The sequence below is a fragment of the Danio rerio genome, chromosome 1 (genome assembly GCF_049306965.1).
Source record: "Danio rerio strain Tuebingen ecotype United States chromosome 1, GRCz12tu, whole genome shotgun sequence".
Lineage (NCBI taxonomy): Eukaryota > Metazoa > Chordata > Actinopteri > Cypriniformes > Danionidae > Danio > Danio rerio.
This window is the reverse complement of record NC_133176.1, coordinates 60,135,153-60,160,000: the sequence shown is the minus strand read 5'-3', so window position 1 is coordinate 60,160,000 and position 24,848 is coordinate 60,135,153. Positions and strand designations below refer to the sequence as shown.

Genomic DNA, 24,848 nt, shown 5'->3' with positions numbered 1-24,848 from the left:
AAGCCGATGCCACTGACGCAAATGTTACGAAGCCTAAAATCCAGAAGAAACAAACAAAAAAAGAAGACGATGCAGCTGACACAGATGTTACGACACTTAAAATCCAAAGGAAACAAACAAAGAAAGAAGACGATGCAGCTGACACAAATGATACGACACTTAAAATCCAAAGGAAACAAACAAAGAAAGAAGACGATGCAGCTGACACAGATGTTACGACACTTAAAATCCAAAGGAAACAAACAACGAAAGAAGACGATGCAGCTGACACAAATGATACGAAGCCTAAAATCCAGAAGAAACAAACAAAAAAAGAAGACGATGCAGCTGACACAAATGTTACGACACTTAAAATCCAAAGGAAACAAACAACGAAAGAAGACGATGCAGCTGACACAAATGTTACGACACTTTTAATCCAAAGGAAACAAACAAAGAAAGAAGCCGCTCCAGCGGACACAAATGATACGAAGCCTAAAATTCAGAAGGAACAAGCAAAGAAAGAAGCCGATGCAGCTGAAACAAATATTACGAAGCCTAAAATCCAGAAGAAACAAACAAAGAAAGAGCCCACTCCAGCTGACACAAATCCTATGAAGCCCAAAATCCAGAAGGAACAAACAAAGAAGGAAGCTGCTCCAGCTGAAACAAATGTTACGAAGCCTAAACTCCAGAAAGAACAAGCAAAAAAAGAAGCCACTCCAGCTGACACAGATGCTACGAAGCCTAAAATCCAGAAGGAGCAAACAAAGAAAGAAGCCACTCCATCTGACACAAATCCTATGAAGCCTAAAATCAAGAAGGAACAAACAAAGAAGGAATCTGCTCCAGCTGACACAAATGCTATGAAGCCCAAAATCCAGAAGGAACAAACAAAGAAAGAAGCTGCTCCAGCTGAAACAAATGCTACGAAGCCTAAAATCCAGAAGGAACAAACAAAGAAGGAAGCTGCTCCAGCTGGAACAAATACTACGAAGCCTAAAATCCAGAAGGAACAAACGAAGAAAGAGCCCACTCCAGCTGAAACAAATGCTGCGAAGCCTAAAATCCAGAAAGAACAAGCAAAAAAAGAAGCTGCTCCAGCTGACACAGATGCTACGAAGCCTAAAATCCAGAAGGAACAAACAAAGAAAGAAGTCCCTCCAGCTGAAACAAATGCTACGAAGCCTAAAATCCAGAAGGAACAAGCGAAGAAAGAAGCCACTGCAGCATCTCATTAAATGTTTAGCTCAACAGTTTTTTATCATTATTATTATTCATGTTTTTGGTGTTATTATTATTAGTAATTGGATCTGTAAATACATTGGTCACTTTTTCAGTATTTTTTCAGCACCACTCTGCATCAGCTAAACCGTAGTGCATTTAACACCGTATTTAAATCCACATACAGTTGATGTCAGAATTATTAGTCCTATCGTGAAGTGTTTTTTCTCTTTCAAATATTTCCCAAATAATGTTTAACAGGTTCAGGAATTTTTCACAGTATTTCCTATAATATTTCTTCATCTGGAGAAGGTCTTATTTGCTTTATTTTAGCTATAATAAAAGCAGCTTTATTTATTTATTTTTTTAACCTATTTTAAGGTCGATATTATTAGCCCCTTAAATAATATTAGCTACAATAACAAACCACTGTTAAACAATGACTTGCCTTATTAGGGTTACCCAACTTACCCAATTAACCTAGTTATGCCTTTATATGTCACTTTAAGCTGATTACTAGTATCTTCAGTTATTGGAAATGAGTTATCGAAGCCAATAGCCAAGTGGTAAGTGCGTCGACATATAGCACCTAGGAGCTCGCAGCGACCAGAGTTTGATTCCCGGCTCTAGGTCCTTTGCCTATCCATCTCCACTCTCTGCTCCCCTTCACAAGTTCACACTTGCATTCGTTTAAGTATAAAGCATATTTGGCGTGCTGTCCGGGGGGAGGGCTCTGAGGTCGAGGAGACACCCCAACTAGAGTTATTCCCCTTATAAGGAAACAAAGAGGAGTTGGGATTCGAGCGCAGTATCTAGCCCGGCCCCAGAACGCTCCCCCCGGGAATGTAATGCAAGAGGTGAGGTGACGGGGTGGTGGAGGGATGCTAAAGTCATGAGATGCTGCAGGTAAGACAGCTTTGGTATATATAGGCGTTGCTCAGAAACTGATTTGATGATGGGATAATTGTCAATGACGTATTCGATACTGAAACTTCTGCGCATGCTCCTCCCGAAATTTGTTTACAAAACATCACATAATTTCCTGTCTGTAAATCTTTACTGTCCTGTAATTAGTAATAATTAAAAAAAAAAAAAAAGAAATGAGTTATTAACCCTTGTGTGGTGTTTGTATTTTTGTAACTCAGCCAGTGTTCATGGGTCTGGTGGACCCACTAGAGTTTTTCCAAATTAACACTATCAAACACTTTTATGTTAAATTACTCGACAAATGTTTATTCAATTCCAATTTCTAGCCATATGAACAGCAAATTTTTTTTTTAATTATTATTATTATTCCTATTAATGTTATGGAAAAAAATAAAACCCACAGATTTGTTTTTTTTTTGCATTGTTCCCACCATGGTCATGGACATCATCATCAGAAGCTCCTGTCTCTTCCACAGTCAATTGCAAGGCCCTCGCAGCAGATAATCTTTTGCCCATCTTGATCAGGTGTGATAAGGAACCACACTGGCAAAGTCTTATTTATAGTATTATAGTCCCTAATTCACAGATGGGACAGGGTATAAGTAAATAAAGCTTGGTTCCCGCAGGGGAGAGGGTAAAATGTGCGGGAATGTAAGAGCAGACAGTGTTGATAGTTGAATTTGCAACAATGTTGCAACTTTGTGTGGGAGCAGGAGGGGGAGGAGAAGAAAACAGCAGCACCAGAAATGAAGAAGACCAGAAAGGAAGAGAGTAGGAACACTGCACCTACACTTTCAAGACTTTTATTAGACCTGGGTCTAGTGGACCGAAAACCTTGTATGTAATGTAAATGTGTGGGGGGAGAAACATTATACGATCATTGAAAACTTGTTTGGATGTATGTTCTTCACAGAAATTAAGCCAAAGCCAGTGAATTTCAGGTTGAAAAAATAATTCATTGTTTAATTTTTCTTTTGAAAAAAAACTGAAAACGGGTCTCACAGACCCGAACACCACACAAGGGTTAAAACTATTATGATTAGAAATGTTTAGAAAAAATTTCCCCGTTAATAAACAGAAATTGGGGAAAAGTATACAGAAGCGCCAATAATGCTGACATTACATACATGCAAACATCTGAAAATCTCTCAGTCATTCATCTTCAAATTTAGTTCAATTTACATATTTATTAAATGTTTTGGTAGTTTTGATGTGCAAATTTGTAAAGACATCAGTCTTTTTGAATCCTCTAAAAAATGTATCCATCCATAGATAAATAATAATAATAACAATAAAGACATAAAAAAAATTTTAAAAAGGTAAAAATGCAAATGTTTTAAGCGTTAACTGATCACACGGCATAATAAACTGATTTGTTGTAGTGCAATAAATGGTTTATGGGTTTATGAATGTTGTCTTCACAGTCAAATAACAGCTTGTAATTAATTTTAATTTCTACAAATTAAATAAATTAAGTTTTTTATATCTAATGCTCGTAAGGTTTAGGTTCCTATACTTGCTGTGTTTAATTGGTATTTTAATTTTGTAATTTGTATTTGCTTTGATTCTTTTTTCATCTGAATTCTTTGTGTTTAAATAAAAAACTATCCTGAAAATCTTTTATTTTCAGTTGATTACCTATACATTATATACACTGTAAAAATTAATATTTAGGCTTGAAATCTTTATTTAAAAAAATGATGTGGTCATTAAGGCAAGGCAGTGGCGCAGTAGGTAGTGCTGTCGCCTCACAGCAAGAAGGTTGTTCGAGCCTCGAGCCTCGGCTCACTTGACGTTTCTGTGTGGAGTTTGCATGTTCTCCCTGCGTTCGCCTGGGTTTCCCCCACAGTCCAAAGACATGCGGTACAGGTGAATTGGTTATACTAAAATGTCCGTAGTGTATGAGTGTGTGTGTGAAAGTGTGTGTGGATGTCTCCCAGAGATGGGTTGCGGCTGGAAGGGCATCCACTGCGTAAAAACTTGTTGGATAAGTTGGCGGTGCATTCCGCTGTGGTGACCCCGGATTAATAAAGGGACTGAGCAGACAAGAAAATAAATGAATGAATGTGTTCATTAATAAATAATATGAATATTTTCTTTAAAAAATATATATATTCTGAATTTATTATTAAATATTGAGAAGAATTTGCTAATAAAATCAAAAAATGAATTTGACTTATTTTTTAAGCAAACCAGCGCAATTATTAGGCTTAATTTGAGAAACTAATTAAGCTAACAAAACAGAGCAAAGATGGCTTCATGTTAATTTTAAGACAATTCACTCAATGCAGATTTGATTGAGATATTTGCATTTGAATCTCAACATCAACAGTAATCAGATGACATTTTGAAGAAGCAGACCAACAGTGAGCATGTTAAGAGGTAAGCATTAACAGTTTATCATTTTTAATGTCTAAAATAAGCTCTTTTAGAAAGACACATGCTGTTCAAGCTTGTTCAGGAACCTAATTTTTGCCATACGATATACATATAGGAATATACACTTATTTTTAACCACCCATTGCTATTTAAAATTGATTATTTGTTTATTTGCATTGTAAAATTTAACAGCAATGATCAGGCAACATTTAAGCGGGGTGGAAGAACAACAGTGACCTTGTTAAGTGGTAAGCCGAGGCTAAGCTAGTTATGTTAGCTATGGCTATGCACTGTGTTTTTCCATTTCATGAGGTCCCTTTTACAGCCTTGATGATGTAGTGTAATTAATTATTAAATTTAGTAATTAAAAGACTATATAATACTGTATATAAATATTTATATTTGTTTGCTTAATTTTTGTCACAACCAGCGATCGCTTTCCAGAGATCGCTGGTTCTCACACGAACTCTCAGGACTTCCGCATTCCCCAGGACTACACATTCATACATGCACTGCTCCCAGACACGCACGCCTGCTCATTCATCTATCCTGATTGCAAGCACCAGCTGATCCTTGTCACAGACTGATATCACTCCATTCATAAGCCACTCATTGATGCTGCCAGTTGGCCGAGTCTTGTCTTCCCAGTGTGACATTACGAAGCGTTTCTCCCTGTCTTGTTTCTCTGTGTTTTGACCCTAGCCTTGTATCCTAGTTATCCTGTTTAGCTGCCTGCGTCTCAACCTTTTGCATGTTTATAACGACTACGATTCTGGATTGTCTATAGATACCCGTTTGCACCTGATGACCACTGCTTGCCTGACATTGAATAAACTGCATATTGGATCTTACCTCCTGTAGTCTCCTGTCACTCCACCCAGTCGTTACAATTTTTTACATTAATGTAGAAAATGTTCTCAGTATTTTCCTACAAATGAGGTGGTTTTGATTGAGAATGGCTGCCATACAGCAAGCACTTTTTATTATGTTATTTGTTTATTGTTATTAACAAATAGATTTGTTTACCAAACTAAATGTACCATTTTGTTTTCAGTGTAACATGTAATAAAATGATGTTTGACAAAAATGCATTGTGTACTGTATGTATTATTGCAGTGGTTCTCAAACTGTGGTACGTGTACCACTAGTGCACTCTCAGAAAAAAAGGTACAAAATTGTACCTTTTAGGGTACAAATGGCCCGTCACTGGGGTGGTACCCTTAAGGGTACAAATTTGTACCTCATTTTAAAGGTACAAAATTGTACCTTCTACATTTGTACCCTTTAAGGGACAATTTTGTACCCTAGACACTGAAGGTACAAAAATGTACCTTTTTATATTATATAGTATTTTCAGGGTACTGACCCAGGCATTTTGACCTTTTGGTGACTGCATGCACAAATAAATAAATAAAATATTTTGGTTCGCAGATGTCCATTTTTATTTATTAATGTAGAAATATTTCATTACAACTCACAACTGAATGTGTTAAGAAATAAAATTACACAGCAAGTATAAAGCAGACATGTAAAACAGTAAAAAGAACAATTTAGATAACAAATAAAAACTAAATAATCTACACTTAATAAAAAGACCACAAGAATACTGTTTAAGATTTATAAACACATTACACAGGCTACAAGTACTGCACTTTATAAAGTCCAAAGTGTTTGTCTTTAGTCAGAATACTCGGTCATAATAAATAATTTGTCATCAACATTTTTTCTGAATTTCAGAATGAAGGCAATGTTTCTCTATAAATTGCTTCAACAGTGCAGAAAACCAAAAACATCAGTAGCCTCTTCCTCAACATCAGTAGATTACTCCTCAAGTGGAGTTGTAATTTGTTGTAACACAATATGTGTTTATGCTTTTGATAAACATGACATGTCAAGCACTCATATCTGGAAAATGTTCTTTGATAGTCATTAGGACCACAAGTTATTTAAAAATCTGCTTTATGCATGAATGACAGCAGTGTGCTGGATTAACTTGATGATTGTGATTATCCCAAGAGCATGTAGAGAAACAAAAAACAAGGTAGATCACTCTGGTAACTGTCACCGTTCACCTTTCATTCAAAACATTCCACTGCAGAAACATCAAGGTGCTCTTCTAATAAGATGGATATGTCAAAAATGTATATTCGTCCACATCATTAGCCCGGCCAATCACAATCCCATCAACTCTGAAGACTGCCATGACTCGTCTTGTTAACACAGTTGTCCAGTCGGTGGCCTCCTCCTGTACTTGAACTGTTGGATGTGGTGAAGATGGTTCACTGTAAGCGACAAAGCAATAATTACATTAATATCAGTCACTCTATCACTGATGAAGAGAAAATCAACATGCATAGAAAGTAAAATAATTAATATTCACTGATAAAAAAAAGTATCACAGATTAAAAGACTAATATAAATTTCATTCATTCATTCAATTTCTTTTCAGCTTAGTCCCTTTACTAGACTGGGGTCACCACAGTGGAATGAACCACCAACTTATCCAGCATGTTTTATGCAGCAGATGCCCTTCTAGCTGCAACCCAGTATTACGAAACATCCAGACACACTCAATCACACACACACATTTATACACTACAGACAAATAAGCTTACCAAATTCAGCTATAGCGCATGTCTTTATACTTGTGGGGAAACCGGAGCACTTGGAGGAAACCCTCACGAACACTGGAAGAATATGCAAACTCCTCACACAAATGCCAACTGACAGAGCCGAGGCTCAAACCAGCAACCTTCTTGCTGTAAGGTGACAGCACTACCCACTGCGTCATCCTACTATAAAGAATATCAAGCATTATAAAATGCATTTATCACAGCATATACTAAACAGAAAAAAACATACGCACCCGAGCACAACGAAATGTTGAAGTGTCTCGCTTAACAAGGCTGGCAACATGAGAAGTGCTGCTGTAAAATCAATTCCTGGAACATAAGATGTGGCATACAAACAAATATGAAGGAATCCATCCAAAGCTAGAATTTAATAATAATAATCAAGTGGAGAAAGTTTAGAAAGAGTACCTTAGAGTCAGGTCCATAGCATTCTTCAGTTGATCTCTCATCTTTCGATGAAAACCTAGAAAATAATTTTAAACACGTGGGTATACATTTATTGTTGTTTGTAAGTAAAAACCTACAAATTTAAAATAGTATGTAAGCCATTAAAACCATGGTATAGATAATGAGACAGACATACTTACATCTTGTAACTGAGCCATGCTTTCATATGACATGCCTTCATTGGTCTGATGCTGTTAGGCTGCATTCTGTTGTTCAATCTTGTCCTGAAAGACAATTGGAAACTTCAAAAACTTCTGGAAAGCAATAAGATAAAGCCATAACTATTTATTTATTTTGATATTAATAAAATAGGTAAAATAGCTCAAGGTACCAGTTTCAGAACAGATGAGACAAATTATTACATTAAAGAACAAAGTATAACTTAAAACGTCGATTTATACAACGTGGTATGTTAATAATTCTACATTAACATAAGTATAACGTTAAACGATAGTAAAGCTCCAACAATTCTGGACATGAGAGTTTGTGGACACTCCTCAACATTATATGTACGCCACGTTTGTAACTAGCCACGTTTACATAATCAGTCGCTTTGTCGGTGACAAAATTGTGATTTTTCTTCACAAAATGGCGGTGTATATAACCGTCTAAAATTAAATCTCAGCGGTCAACCGTGACTAGAAAATGGCCTAAAATATAAAACATTATCGATAATTACAAATTTCCAGTATTAATAACAAAAGGTTTTATATCAAGGTAAATGAAGACTTTAGTCGCGCAAACTCTGGGCCAAACCGCACATTAACTTACTCACGGCCCGATTCCGGTGCACTGATACGGCAGCGTCGGCTCGCTTCTGCCGCCGCAGCTGGCCCGAGTGTATTTTGCTAATTGGGTTGCGATTATATTCCGCCGTGGCAACACGCAGTAACGTAACGTAAGATATAAGGCGCGAATACGTGACGTAGGCGATAAAGGGAACTTTTACACCGAGAAAACTAACAGCATATAGTACTCACCGTCTATAACGTTATGTCCCTCGGTGACTTCGATATCACATTGATTTAACTTCTTTAATAAGCAGCAGACATCTTAGCAAACTCCATCCTGCAGGCCAGCCCGGAGCACTTAAAGCGGGGGAAAGCCGAGACCCGAGAGTCAGACAAAATCAACAGAACACGGCTTCACATGTAAAAATGAGACTGAAAATATATCTTTAATACATTCTTACCTGAAAAGTGTGGACTCCAAAATAGACTTTTCTTTGAAAAGCGTGCGAAGTTCTGTGTAAACAGCCAGTATACTCTACCGACCGCCTCAGTAACAAACACTACTATAACGTCTCAACAAGCCAAATTCTTAAAGAGACAGCAACATCACCACCTGTATGAAGATCCTGTCACTCTGCATGGTTCTTATTCCCCATCCCATAAACTATAGGGTCTTAAACAGTAAGCAAAGACCAGTATTTACGTTTTTAATGATTAAAATTACATTAAATTATAAATTAAATTATTAACATTTTTGAGAAAAAAATGTAATTTAAATACATGAAAAAAATTAATTATTAAAATATTTAATTCAATCAATTTATTTATTTATTATATTTTTAAATTATGTATTTTAGTGTTAATGTTTAGTATTAATACATTTAAATTAGTGTTATATAGTGTCTTAATCTTATCATGAGCTGAGGGTACAATTTTGTTCCTATAGGGAAACAAAATATATAATTGTACCTTTAAAGGTGCCAAATTGGTCCTTTGCGGTACAATTTTGTATCCAAATGTGCTATAAAAGGTACAAAAATGTACCTTTCAAACCTAAATCTGGACATTTGTACCTTTATAGCCCATTTGGGTACAAAATTGTACCCTAAAGACCAATATGGGACCTTTAGAGGTACAATTTTATATTTTGTTCCCTCTAGGAACAAAATTGTACCCTCATTGTACCTTTTTTTCTGAGAGTGTGGTACGTGGGCTTCCTTCTAGTGGTACACGGAGGAACGAAATATGGCATGTACATGCTACATATATTTCAAAATTTATCAAAAATTATGTATAAAGTATGCCATATATGACATATAGCCTATATTTCTGAGGTAATTTGCCATGTTTTTTTTTTTAACTGTGCAGAGTTTTAGCTGCTTTACTGGGCCTACTACACTACTGTATTTCAATTCTGCTCATTTTGGTGGTACTTGGAGAGACAATTTTTTTCTGAGGTGGTACTTGCTGAAAAAAATTTGAGAACCACTGTATTATTGTATATTTTACATTTTTTAAATAAGTAACTGTCATTAATGAGTAAAGTAAGTTAAGTAAATGGTGGTTAATTTGCTTAAATTATAAAGGCACATTCCATTAACAAATTAAAATCATCACATATCACTGAATTTTTTTTTTTAATTTTCACATGATCCTTTTTTATAAAAATTAATATGAGTAAATGATGGCAGATTTGCATAAAATATAAAAGCCCATTCCACTAACAATATTTAATTTATCATCTATCACTCAAAAAAAATTAGCAATTTTCACTTGATTCATTCATGTAGTTTTTGCTTAAAAAAATCTAGTTTTGAAAACTACTTAAAATGATTACATGCAATAGTGGTACCACTATTTTTAAGTAAATAGCACATAAGATTTTTACAGTGTAAACTCACACAGAATTACATATAAACATATATACTCATTTTCTTTTCGGCTTAGGCCCTTTATTAATCAGGGGTCGCCACAGCAGAAGGAACCACCAACTTATCCAGCACATGTTTTACGCAGCAGATGCCCTTCCAACCACAACTCAACATTGGAAAACATTTCCCTTTAGTGCCAACACCAACACAGGGAGAACATGCAAACTCTACAGAGAAATGCCAACTGACCCATGCGTGGCTCGAACTAGCTGTATGCATGTCATACTGTAGAGAGCAGTTGATTGGTCCGAAAATTTGATGGGAAACTGGCCAGTGTCCCTGCAGGGTTTAGCTCCAACTTCCCTCAACACACCTGCCTGGATGTTTCAAGTATACCTAAGACCTTGATTAGCTTCTTCAGGTGTGTTTGATTAGAGTTGGAGGTAAAATCTGTAGGGCACCAGTCCCCCAGGAACAAGTTTGGTGACCCCTGTCGAGTGGGAGAGTGAAGGAATAGTTGGAACACGATAAATGTAAATACTAATGAATACCTTGGCTTTTACTACAGTCATCGGCGGTGTAATGTAACATATGTTGTTGTATGTGTAAAAACTACAGTAATTTGTTTATATTACTGTTGTTTTATTACTACATGATTGAGTTGGTCAGTTGTGAACATTTGACATTAATGCAACAGTGCTTTCCCACACTTTAACCAGAAGAGGTCCTCATTAGAAAGCTTCGAGTAACGAACCTTTTTACGATACAATTGGACTCGAGTGCTTTACTGGTTCAGAAAGCTTAATTTCACCATCACTAGGAAATACTAAACTGGGTATAATTACTAACAAAAACAAACAAGAATACAAGAACAAATACAAAACTAGATCACCAAACAGACATGAGGGGCAAACAAAATCCTAAGACAATTAAAACACAAGACAAAAGGGTTTATAAAGACAGGGCTAAATTAACAAACAAGTAACAGAATACAATCAGAAGTGTTACTCATCTCGAGATGAAACAAAGGCTCAAGTCGTTCTTGATTTTAACTGACATTTATTCGGACACGAGTCTGTAGTATAGAAGTAAAGTTGGTTTTATATTCACACATTCAGACTTTCCCCTTAATAATATAATTTCATAAAAGTATTATTTGCAAACTCTAAACAGTAAAATCATATTAGCAGCAAATGACTATCAAAGTACAACATTGTTCACAGTCAAATAAACAGTGTTAATGCTGTTTTCGAAGTCATATTTGCATGCTAATTCCAATCAAATATTCAAAGTAACATGGTAAACAATACAGAGACTTCTAAATGAACGAATGTGCGAATATAAAACCAACTTTACCTCTATGTCTGTAGTATGCCTTGTACATTCTAGCCTTGCACTCCTTTATGTCCCAATATTGCAGTCAGAACTACGGAAAGAAATACATAAACTTAAATTAAGCCTTTAAAGGTGGTGTTGCATGTAATGAACAACATACAACCAAAAGATAAAGTGCATATTCAACATGTAAAGAAATACACCTACCTGGCTAGTTATACATTAACATACGGACAGATAATCATACATGTCACATCTGTAAACACTGTACGACACATACCTCATTGGCCTCTTTAACTCAAGAGGAATAAACTTAAAGGGTTGCAGTTTCTCTTAAACAAACTTTTTTGCACTTCTTAATCCTTAAAAACGTGTTATGGGGTATATACCGAAGCATACTAATAGGACTTTTAATTTGCCAGTAACCTGGGTTAAGCGCTTCCTGTGAACTGTTTACCATTGCAAAAACGGCGCGTTTAAGGTCTGTTTTCTTTAAAAATCAGCGATCTCCACTGGCTGAGTGATGTCCGATATAAAGTGGGTCTCAGATTGTACAAGAAGCCCTGCATTAAATTACATTTCCCCCGCCATATCTTTAAAATATGAGCATTTATTTTACCCCAGTATATTCAATGGAGCTTCTGTGCTAGTCTGCCGATTCTGAGGGGCGCCTGCGTGTAAACGGCTTTTTTCCTCGTTTTGCGCTTGAGCAACTAAATGAATGCCAGAGTCTATTTAACTGATTGTATTTTAACTACATTACAACATCGATGCTGTAAAAGGTATCGTTTAAAATGGGGAAAAAACTAACAATAACAGGTCACCAGAAGTTTATCAGCATGGAAACAGCACTAGCTCGGCATATACCCTATTAGCACTGCACCTTGTGGCTCTACTACAGTGGTTCCCAACCTTTTTCTTTGGGGCCCCCCCCATAAACATATACAAACATTGGAGCCCCCCCACCATATAAATAAACACGCACGCACGCACACACATATGTACTGTGTGTATATATATATATATATATATATATATATATATATATATATATATATATATATGTGTGTGTGTGTGTGTGTGTGTGTGTGTGTGTGTGTGTGTGTGTGTGTTTGTGTAATATTAATATATAGTAATATGTATAGAAAATATTAATTAATCAGTTTTAACTTGTCTTGGCCTTCAATAAAACCAAAATTTAGGTAGGCTTTGTCATACTGTCTAATCTTCGCCTCTGAAGAATCACAGCATTTACGTTTGTCTGCCATTTTTGTTTTGATTTTGCCTTTATGACACGTTGACAAGCAGATTGCCCGAGTGAGCAAAATTTAAATAATTATTTAAAGTTATTTATTTTAATTATTTTCACTATTATGTTGGAATTTTAAGCATGTGTTTACATTATTTTTTTTTTTTTGGGCTGCTCGATTTTGGGAAAAATCATAATCACGATTATTTTGGTCATAATTGTAATCACGATTATTCAAAACCATTGCCAGTTAAAGTCAAAATTATTAGCGCTCCTGAGATTTTTTTTTTATAAATATTTGCCAAATTATGTTTAACAGAGCAAGGAATTTTAACAGTATTTTAAGGTCAATATTATTAGCCCCCTTAAGCAATATATAGTTTTGATTGTCTGCAGAATAAACTACCGTTATAATGACTTGCCTTATTACTCTAATTAAGCCTTTGAACTGCACTTTAATCTGAATGCTTGTATTTTGAAAAATATCTAGTAAAATATTATGTGCTGTCATTATAGCTAAGACAAAAAGAAATCAGTAATTAGAAATGAGATATCAAAACTATTATGTTCAGAAATAAGTTAATAAAATATTATTTCCATGAAACAGAAATTGGGCAGGAAAAGGTTTGCTAATTTTCAAGAGGTCTAATAATTCTGACTTCAACTGTATACATACAGTTATTTTCCACCCTGCAAAGGAAAGAGAAATAAATACAATAGAATAAAAATATGAAACAAACTGTGCTTTAAGCATCTTCACTGTAAGAAAAACACTTTAGCTACAGCAGTCCTTCAGTCAAGAGCAGCGAGGGTTTTCTCGTTATGTTTGTTTAATAATAATAAAAACAGGCGGCAGAAGGATTATAGCGCGCTGTATCTTTAATGGTTTCTCTTTCACGTCTTTTGATCCTCAACTCGTTTGTTTATTACACAAATGAGGGTTAATGTAAATAATCACTAAACACCGCGTTTTGACACCTATTTGACCATTAAAGCGTTCACGTTAAGATGACTTTAGATGTCTGCGCTCCTCTGCTCGTCTCAGTGTGCGAATGAGAGTGAATGCTGACCGCCCGCATACTACTGACTGCATGATCGTGCTGCACACACACATAAGCTCTTTCGCGCTTTTAAGAGCAACACGTGTACAACTGTGGCAAAATATGATGCAATAATCATTTATCTCGATTAATGCTTTTTATAATCGTTTGAAACCGAAATCTAAATCAGATTTTCGATTAATTGCAAAGCCTTTTATAATAGTGGACCATTTTTATGCCTTTTTCTACCTCAATACTTATCCTCTCCCGCGCCCCCCCTGTGAACTCTGGCGCCCCCCTTAGGGGGGCGCGGACCCCAGGTTGGGAACCGCTGCTCTACTACTTGTGGTGCAACGGAAAAATATCTTGATTGCAACAATGAAATGATTCCCAAGCTAAACATAACAAGAAAAGGTTCCCCCTCCCCTTTATAGTTTTAGTTAAAAGACTTAACTTGAATTAACATGCATTAACAACAAATATACATTACTTATTTATTCTAATGGTTACTCTGAACATTTTACCTATTTATTGCATTTTTAATGTAAAGTGTATGTTTACAGAGTGTAATATAAGAATTGCTTCTGACGGCAGAAGTGCAAAGGAGTATAGGAAATAAGGTTGAACCAAGTGTGCCGCAAGCCTGCGTTTGAGTGAAGGTCTCGGCCGTTAGATCGCCCCCTGGGGGCTGGCTGCAGTACAAGTCATAAAGCCCGCCTCCTCCGTGTTAATGAAGGAGACTTGAGCCCAAATAAAAAAAAATATTACACTTGCAATAAAACGTCCCGAAAGATAGTTCTGGTCGATTAAGGCACTGGTTATTGTGCTGAAATAGGTGCAGATCTTCATTTTTGTAAACAGTTTGTTTTTAGCAGTAATTTAATGTTGGGCGTGTCATCGTGATTGACAGCTGTGATTGACAGTTTCTCAAAGCGCGGCGTTTGAGCTTCGGCAGGAGACTGAAGTAGACTGAAATGTTATTATTCGATTTCTGTGTTATTTTACCATGACAAAATGAGTTCAGCAGTAAACTATAGTTTCTGACATACATGATCCTGGTGGAACACTGTTTATTCGCTAAGTTCAGGGCTTTTTTCGGGCTTTATTAGATTGCTGATACACGCCTAGCCACCCAGATAGCAAAACACAGTTCCGGCTAGATTCTCGCCTGCCGGAGACTTATCTCTTAGAGCTCAGACTGACTAATGTTACCTCTGCTGGACCTACTCCGGATGCCTGGACTCACTGCCCGATTCCAGTCCGAGTCAATCGAGCCAGATGCGGCGGCCGAGCGAGCAGGTGCTGCCGCATGTGAGCCGGAATCAGCCCGCGACGCCGCGAGTAAGTTATGCGCTGCGGCCCGGAGCTGGCGCGATTGAATATATAAAACCCTCATATTTGTTAACGTTATTACATCCATTTGTGTTGATATGACAGCAAACGCATGCTGAGAAGTTCGGGGGGCGTAGTTGATTTTACATAAAGCGTTTGATTGGAAGCTCGACTCTGCTCATTTTCGCGGCTCCTCCTCTGGCTCCATCAGACAATCCTTCTGCGCATGTCTGGCTCCAATTTCAGCAGTCTTTTGCGACAGTTTGTGCCCGTCAAGCAGGCGTTTTGCCCTCAAGGCGTTCAATGGGAAAAAGGGCTGTCGCGTCGTCCATATTTTTTACAGTCATTGGGTTGAACTACTAAACATGCTAGTGCCCTCAAGTGTCCAAAAGAGAGCACTGCAACGTGACATTTAGATCCACTTTATTTGGTCAACAAAGCAAGTCTGTCATGTAATATATACTAAAAGACAGAAAGTATTACTGTACAAACTGTACTGTAAACAAACCATACAAATATTTTCATATTAGTCAATAACATCACTGAAATTGTATTTAAAAACTGAATAAATATAAATTTACACACATTTACACAATAAACAGAATCAATGATGTACTGAAAATCTGTTCTTAAGTCATTTCTGGCCTTCGGGATCCACCATTTTACATATTTAACATGTCATGGAGCTCTTTCTTTAAATTCGGGATCAGAGAACAATATCTGCCATTAAAGATGCTTTAGTTGTTTTTTTACAGTCGCATTTTATGATCTATTTTTGAGTCAAATATAATAACTAGGTGTAACTGCATTTGTGCTTTTTATACATTTAAAAAAAAATTATACACAAAAACTGTTCAAATAAATAAATATATGTAAATAAATAATTTATTAAATAAATAAAATGTGATGGGAGTTTTCCTGTTGTTGTTTGGTATGTTGTTGTAAACCGCTCTGCGTGTGATTTCTTATGTATTTATTTGAATATTAATTTGAATGTTAGCTGGAAAAGAGAAACAAATATATTTCCTCATTCGATGAGCAGATAATACTGAAAATACAAGGTACAAATCATCACAGGATTGTTTACATATTGTGGATCCCTGAATAGACCAGCTTGTGTCTGCTTTTATGACAGTACCTATGTGTATTGTGTGTGTGTTTTTATTCAGCAGTCTGCAGCATATGCTACTTCATACATAAAGAAAAGCTATATCCAACCATATGGCTGTTTTTCATATTTCATATTTAGGATTGATCATAGGCTCGGGTTCTGTGTTGTGTGTATTTCTGCATTAGGCACATGATTTCCTCTTATTCCATCCAGGTGTTTGTGTAATTCCGCTTTATGTAAAATGAGCTTGTGGTTCTGCTTCTGCTCTATACTTTTATTCATTTGAATATTCATTTGAATATCAGCTGGAAGAGGCAAGAAATTAAAATATTATTTCCTCATTTTTAGCAGATGATACTGTAAGTACAACATCAGAACTGTCACGGGATTTGTCTCGGTGTAATGTCAGCTCATATCAGGTGAGACGCATCTTTGATATATATGTTTACTGTAAAAAAATGTCAGTAAGTTAGCAGATTTCTGTATTTCAGGATTCATGTTTTTAATTTTCCTTTTTGAATTGCATTATGGGAACGTAATCTTTCTTCTAAAAATGTTTAACTTCAAAAAAAGACATTAAAAACATTTTAAATAGTGTAAAATAATATATCACTGTTATTTATAATAGTACATTATTATTGATTATCTAAAATATGATTATGAACATGTCTGAAAGATAGCAGCATTTGATTTTTGTTCATTTATGCAAAATAAAACCTCTTATTGACAAATTTTCTACTACAAAATGCGACAGCAGTTTAAATAATCAAATTAAACTTATGTTTAACTCAAATAATTTATTATTATTATTATTATTATTATTATTATTATTTATTTTAGCTATTATACTTCTGTCTGGCTAAATTTATGAATATTGCAATTAGGTTTTCTTCTGTTTTTGTGTGTGTGTGTGTGTGTGTGTGTGTGTGTGTGTGTGTGTGTGTGTGTGTGTGTGTGTGTGTGTGCAGGGGCGGACTGGGACTAAAATTCAGCCCTGGCACTGTTGCCACACTAGCCCACATTAGCACACCGACACAGCCCCACCCACATTCAGTATTTATTTTGGTGTAAAGATGGTGAAATAATATGACATTATTGCCAGATTTTGAATATGTCCGGGTAACCTTCGATTGGGTCGGCCCATCTTGAAACCAGGCGGCAGTTGCCGATTGGGCCAAATGCTTAACATTTATTATTATTAATATTTTTACTATCATCATCATAATATCACATCTAGCAAGAGATAAAAGTTGTCTGCACTTAAAAACAATACATATAAAAAAAAAACTGACCGGCCCACATTTAAAAATTGGTCCGGCCCTTCTGGCATTTGCCAGAATTGCCAGATGGCCAGTCCGCCCCTGTGTGTGTTTGTGTGTGTGTGTGTGTGTGCCTTTTTAAATACTTGAAAGTGACAGATTTAAATGCTAAATGCTGCTTTTGTAGAGATTAGTAGTGATATGATTTTACCTTCTGCTGTTTCCACATTCCCAATCATCATTCTCCTCCTCAATGCTTATATTTATTTTAAACTCTCTTTATTTGTTTCAGAAAATCAATGCCTGATCTGCTTTGTTAAATTCTACACAGTGGAGAGCCAGATTACATAATGATGTTCACTGCTTTTAAGGGTAAAGTATTGTCTTTTTCCTGCTTTAATTTGTAGCGCTGATTAAGAATTAAATATGACAATCGACTAAGCTTTTGGTGTGTAAATATGGGCATTTATTACTTTTTGGCTAAATCTATATGAATATTATTCACTTATATTAACAGTTTCATCTAAAAGTCATTTAGTCGTGACTCCATCATCTTCAGGAAGTCCACCACTGTATAATTTGTTTAACAAAATCTTGCCTCTTAACTCTTGAACATTTCCTGAAAGAGTAAACACACACACATAAGAGGTTAATGGCGCCATCTTGTGTCTTTAAATTATTCTAGACGACAGCATGATCACTCAATATGAAATATAAATGAAAATGGCGTCTTTCTTTGCTGTAGGTTCATATAATGTGCTGGTTACAGAATCACATTTATAAGGGGTTTAAGCACAGTTGTGTGTCAGCAGTGTGTGAGTAAATCCAGCCTTTATAGGTGAAGATTCATTAATTATATCGTTTATAATCAGACTCCATGAAAACAGACTGCAGAAGCACTTTGATTGACATTCTCCATTTGTACGTGTCATCAGAGGGGGAAAGCCCCGCCCACTAGTACCCATCTCTCCCTCATTAGCATAAACAGCAGCCCTGAGTGAGAAGCAGCCGTCTGTTCATTAGCCATTAGAGTGTTTGAGCTGCTGAAGATAATGTCAGCATAGACTAAGAGGATTATAGATGTGGAGTTTTAGATGAAGCACAAATGAACAGACAGGAGTCTACCAATGAATCTGCCGCTATGGTGACACCTCTGAAGAAGAGCTCAATCTCATTTGAATTTAAAGCGACAGTCACCTAAACACCACGATTAGGATCAAAGCCTTTCAGTTTCAGAGTTATAAAACAACATCTGTGTAGTATTTTGAGCTGAAACTACACTAACACACTCTAAAGAAATTAGAAATGTATTTTACGTCTTGTAAAAAGGGCCATAATATGTCTATGAAAGAAAGCTTTGTTTAATAATTGTGCTTTTTTCATGCCAGGTTTTGTTTGGTCTTTGTTGGCTGTCATCACTTTAAACTTAAGTAAGTGTAAGCCGGTAGTTTTTTTATTGTTTTCTTTTTCCCCTCTCTCTCTCTTCTGATTAACTTATTGTCTACACAGCCCCAAATCAGAAAAAAATGGGACAGTGTGGAAAATTCTAATAAAGAGAAAGAAGTGATTTTAATATTTATTTAAATACAATACAGCAAACATTAATGCGTTCCTCCTGATTTTTATTGGGGGTTTTTGTTGTTGTTGTTGTTTCGCATTTTCCAAAATAAACACGTATTCCAATTGTGGGTTTTGCCACACATTTCAAGTAAAGTTGTCTCAGTAAAGCATTTACCACTTTGTCTTTTCACAACACTTAAAAAATGTTTAGGGGGTGAAGACATCAAGTGATGAAATGTTTCAGGTGTCATTTTGTCCCATTTTTCCTGCAAACAAGTCTTGAGGTGGGCAACAATACAGGGTATCTATCGTCGCATTTTGCTCTTCAAAATGTGCCACACATTGTCTATTAGAGACAGATCGGGACTGCAGGCAGGCCAGTCCAGTACCTGTAACCTCTTCCTTCTCAGCCAGTGCTTTGTAATATGTGCAGAATGTGGTTTTGCATTGTCTTGTTGAAATATGCATGGGCACCCCTGGAAAAGACTTCTTCTTGAAGGCAACATGTTGTGTCCCAAAATTTCATGTTATTAAAGAAGTACAAGTAACCTTTACCAAGGGCTCTGACACATACATACCATGACAGACCCTGGCTTTTGGACTTGTTGCAGGAAACAGTCTGGATGATCCTTTTATTCTTTGGTCAAGAGCACACGGCATACATTTCTCCCAAAAAAATACCTGAAATATTGATCAATGCTGAGTTCGCAGTACACGATTCCACTGTGTGATGGTCTATCCCAGGTGCCTCCGAGCCCAGAGAAGTTGTCAGCGCTTCTGGACACTGTTAACATAGGGCTTCCTTTTGGGACAGTATAGTTTTAACTAGCATTTGTGGATGTAACTATGAATTGTGGTACTTTACAAAGGTTTGCCGCTGTAGTCCTGTGTCTATGTGGTGATTTGGCTTATAGATGAGTTAGGATTCTTGATGCAGCGCCGCCTGAGGGATCAGAGATTACGGTTGTTTAGCTTAGGCTTGCACCCACTGTAATTCCTTTAGGTTCCCTAAATCTTTTAATGATGTTCTACACTGTTGATGGTGAAAAAATATCCCAAATCTCTTTTTATCTTTCTTTGAGCAACACTGTAAACATTTCAATCATTTTCTCACATATTTTTTGGCAAACTGGTGATCCTCTATCCTTTCTAGGATGCTACTTTTAAACCAAATCATAATTACAATCACCTTTTGACATCACCTGTTTCAAATCACATCATTATTTTTTTTAGATTAGATTCAACTTAATTGTCATTACACATGTACAAGTACAATGCAATGAAATGCAGTTTAGGTCTAACCAGCAGTTCAATAGCAGCAAGTGCAGGATACAGGAATAAGTTATAAAGTGAAGTTATAGAAAAACTATGGTGATACTTACAGATGGATGTACTATCAACATTATATACAGGTTGGATAAGCTATGAACAGATTTACAATATATGAATATATGTGCAGGTTGCTATTGATAATCAGTAGAGTGCAGATAAATAAACATGATTACAAGTGTATATGTTACAATATATGAATATATGTACAGGGATAGATAAACATGATTACAAGTGTGTATGTTACAATATATAATTATATGTACAGGTTGCTATTAATGATCAGTAGTATGCAGATAAATAAGCATGATTACAAGTGTATATGTATAGTGGGTGTGTACATAATTACAAATGTCCATATGCAGTGGGTATGTACAGCTCAATAAGTAAAACAGTTCAATGTGGTGCAGTGAATCTGCAAATTATCTCACCAATTTACCTGATTAATAGCCCTAAACTGATCCTGTCAACTTTTTTTAGAGTGTGTTACAGATCTGAATGACAGGAAAGGATGTATATTTACAATTGAAATGAAGTTGACCACACAAAACCTGAAATATCATGCAATCATGTTGTCTGCAATGAAACTAAAGTCAAAGTAAATTTTTGGAAGACCTTCTTCATTTATTTGCATTTTCCTTACCGTCCAAACCTTTTCTGATTTAAGGTTGTACAACCAGTATTTACTGTGGTCATTAGTAAAATTTAACACAGCAGATATTCTCACTTCCAAAACAGATGCATGAATATAATGTTAAAAAGAAAAACTTTTACATTTTAACAAAAACGGCAACAAATTAAAAAGTTAAACTTCTCAAAACAAATGCATGTCATTCTAGTGTAAAACGTTGACCTAAACATGCTGGAAATTCACTTTGTGTATGTGTTTTCTGACTTTGTCCACATCTTCTTCATCCTCAGGTTTAGTATCCAGCACTGCAGCTGATTCAGGAACAGTAGTGAGTGCAGTGTTAGATTGTAAGCTTTATAATGACCTGTACATCTGCACTGGCGCTCAGCACCGCATGCACTGCAACACTACAGAACATCATTTCTCCTACCACAGAAACCAACACCAGTACCAGTGCTTGAGTAATGACTGTGTCTGTGTTGGTAATAACGACACCTGTGTGTGTTATTCTAATACATCATCCTGCTTCTGTGAGACGTTCGACAATACCACTCTCACTACAGCAGTCAGTCCAGTCTCTGAGTGTGTGCACTATAATGACCTGTACGTCTGCACTGGTGCTCACTATCACATGTACTGCAACACAAGTGTACATGATTTCCATTATGATAGATCCCATTACCACTGTTTGAATAACTACTGTGACTGTTTTGGTAATACAGACACCTGTACATGCTATAACAGCACTCGGTCCTCCTGCTTTTGTGAAATGAATAATGTTAGTATCTCCGTCCCTGCAGCACTCAGTCCTGTTTATGAGTGTGTGCTTTATAATGACACATACATCTGCAATGGTGCTCAGTACCGCATGTTCTGCAATACAAGACTGCATAATTTCTATTACCAGAAAGGTCAATCACAGTGCATGGGTCATGATTGTTACTGTTTTGCTGATAAGCACACCTGTACATGCTATGAGAGCAGTTTGTCCTCCTGCTTCTGTGCAAATCGCAACACCACAATCCCTACAAAAGTCAATGCACTGTCTGGCACTCAATGCAGGCTTTATAATGATAAACTCTTCTGCACCGGTGCTCAGTACCGCATGCACTGCAACACAACAACACATGATATCACCTATCAGAGATATCAGAACCAGGACCAATACCAGTGCAATAGTAATGACTGTAACTGCATTGTTAATAAGAACACCTGTACATGCTACAGCAGCACTTGGTCCTCCTGTTTCTGTGAGACGTATGGAAAAAGCATCGCTCTCACTACTGAAATCAGTCCAGTCTATAACTGTATGCTTTATAAAGACACCTACATGTGCACTGGTGCTCACTATCACATGTACTGCAACACAAGTGTCCATGATTTCCATTATAGTAGATACCATCACCACTGTTTGAATAACAACTGTAACTGTTTTGGCGATATGAACACCTGTACATGCTATAGTGGCACTCAGTCCTGCTTTTGTGAGATGAATAATGTTAACATCTCTATCCTGGCAGGAGTCAGTCCAGTGTATGACTGTGTGCTTTATAATGACACCTACGTCTGCAGTGGTGCTCAGTACCGCATGTTCTGCAACACAAGCATACATGGTTTCTTTTACCAGAGATATCATCAAGACCAATTGCAGTACTGCAGCGGTAACAACTGTTTCTGTACTAGTAATAAGGACACCTGTACATGCTTTAGTAGCACTTGGTCCTCATGCTTCTGTGAGACATATGGAAATATTGCTGCTCTCACTACTGCAGTCTGCCCAGTCTATGACTGTGTGCTTTATAAAGACCTTTACATCTGCACTGGTGCTCACTATCACATGTACTGCAACACAAGTGTCCATAACTTCCATTATTTTAGAGACCATTACCACTGTTTGAATAACAACTGTAACTGTATTGGTAATAAGGACAACTGTACATGCTCCTCTAGCGTGTCATCCTCCTGCTACTGTACAGATCACAGCAAAAACATCTCCATCCCTGCTGGAGTCAGTCCAGTCTCTGACTGTAAGCTTTATAACGACACATACGTCTGCACTGGCGCTCAGTACCGCATGTTCTGCAACACAAGCGCATATGATTTCAAGAAGTATATCAATCAAAACCTAAACGAACACACGTGTACAGGTGATAACTGTTATTGCACTGGTAATGGTGACACCTGTACATGCTATAGAAGCACTCTGTCCTCCTGCTTCTGTGAGACGTACAACAGTGGCACTGCTTTAAATAGTGCGCTCAGCCCAGTCTCTGACTGTATGCTTTATAACAACTCTCTGACCTGCACTACCACAGGTGAGCATGTTTCTGCACTCACGCTTTGTGTTAGCATTTAATATGTTGCATTGATACATTTCCTGATCTTCATTCCTGAATGTCTCACTGGCAGATCAATGCAGGGTAAGCATGATATTTCATTTGACTTAGTGGCTATGTTTACATCCACCAACTTTTTTGACACATTTTGGAGAATTGAAAAAAATGGCTAATGCACAATCATTTTTGAAAATTCAAATAACGAAACAAATGCACACAACTGAATTGGATAAATGTTTTATTCAGTAAGAAAATCTATATGAACTCCATTAGAACATTTAGTGAATGAACTCAATGTCATCGGTGTGCATGACATGATTTCAATTTTCACAGTTAAAGATTAGATGTACGCTAACCGGCCACTTTATTAGGTACACCTCACTACTACTACCGGGTTGGACCCCCTTTTGCCTTCAGAACTCTCTTAATTCTTCATGGCATAGATTCAACAAGATATTGGAAATATTTATTTTGCTCCATATTGACATGATAGCATCCCCACACCATTACACCACCAGCCTGTACCATTGATACAAGGCAGGATGGATCCATGCTTTCATGTTGCTGATGCCAAATTCTCACCCTACCATGAAAATTCCAGTAGATCAGCATTTTCTGAAAGACCAGCCCGTCTGGGAGCAACAACCATGCCACGTTCAAAGTCACTCAAATCCCCTTTCTTCTCCATTCTGATGCTCGCTTTGAACAGCAGCAGATCGTCTTGACCGTGTCTACATTATTGCATTTCGTTTTTGTCTTCTGAGGTGCAATTCATTTATTAGAGAAGAAAAACACCACACTGGCTTCTCTGCTGGAAACGCTCTGGTTACTAAAGTAACCCTCGTTCCCCGAGGAGGGGAACGGAAATGCTATCAGTAGATTTATTTAATCCATGAATGGGGATTTCGTTTCAGAAAGCCAATCGTCTGAAAGAGTATACAACGGGCCAATGAAATGCCAAATGAGTTGGCAGCGTAAGCTTGCATACCTGGAGCTTATTGCCAATTAGCTCTGCATATAAGCACAGGGAAAGCAAAGAAACACCATCCTTTAATGCTGAAGAGACTTATATATTTTTTGGGAGTCGCAAGCGTCTAGATAATTCTAGGAAAATACGACAGTATGTTGGGAAAGCGTGCAGTCCTGATAGGGAGGATGCTGCAGAGGCCACTTGCTTCCCAATGGGGAGATATGATGGCAAAATATATGGACTAGCCCTGAGAAGGGGGAGTACGCATATATTAAGATGGTTAGCGGTAAGTAAGTCCCCCGCCCTAAGGGGGGACTGCACCATGACTGAATAAGCATATGGGATCGCCTAGTGGGGATCACGCATAGCGGGCACCTATACCCAAAACGCGCGCTGACCAGCGGGCAGACCTACAACATAATGGGCCAGCAAGTGACTCCTCCGCAGAGTCAGTCCTGGGGGCCTCGGAGGAATCTGCAGGGCTTACTTAACGGAGAACTTTACT

At 37.0% G+C, this 24,848-nt stretch overlaps 2 protein-coding genes and 1 long non-coding RNA gene across 7 annotated transcripts in view; 2 read left to right on the top strand and 1 right to left on the bottom strand.

Annotated features, from left to right (window-relative positions):
- The window catches only part of zmp:0000000906, a 6,150-nt gene extending 3,749 nt beyond the window's left edge, over positions 1-2,401 (top strand). The window contains exon 3 of the mRNA XM_009298826.5: positions 1-2,401. This exon is cut by the window's left edge and continues 603 nt beyond it. Within this exon, the coding sequence (XP_009297101.2) occupies positions 1-1,220 (1,220 nt within the window). The 3' untranslated portion in view covers positions 1,221-2,401.
- A 3,530-nt stretch (positions 2,402-5,931) lies between these two features.
- LOC137495297 (uncharacterized) lies at positions 5,932-8,895 on the bottom strand. Of its 3 annotated transcripts, none has more exons than XR_012404585.1 (7): positions 8,782-8,895; positions 8,570-8,677; positions 7,730-7,813; positions 7,551-7,605; positions 7,376-7,451; positions 7,125-7,304; positions 5,932-6,791 (listed from the first exon to the last, which is right to left on the bottom strand). It is a non-coding gene; the product is annotated as an uncharacterized lncRNA (long non-coding RNA). The 3 variants fall into 3 exon arrangements; XR_011015210.2 differs by having other exon boundaries at positions 7,125-7,301; XR_012404589.1 differs by lacking the exon at positions 8,570-8,677 and having other exon boundaries at positions 7,125-7,301.
- Positions 8,896-16,534: 7,639 nt separating this feature from the next.
- LOC101886975 (adhesion G protein-coupled receptor E3) overlaps positions 16,535-24,848 on the top strand; it is a 19,847-nt gene continuing 11,533 nt past the window's right edge. Inside the window, exons 1-4 of one of the 3 annotated variants that reach the window (XM_073949259.1) lie at positions 16,535-16,677; positions 17,810-17,889; positions 18,906-18,947; positions 21,328-23,352. The gene's annotated coding sequence lies outside the window, so the exon portion shown is untranslated. Of the gene's footprint in view, positions 16,678-17,809; positions 17,890-18,905; positions 18,948-21,327; positions 23,458-24,848 lie in introns of all 3 variants that reach the window. The other 2 variants (XM_073949260.1, XM_005171021.6) reach the window with 2 other exon arrangements.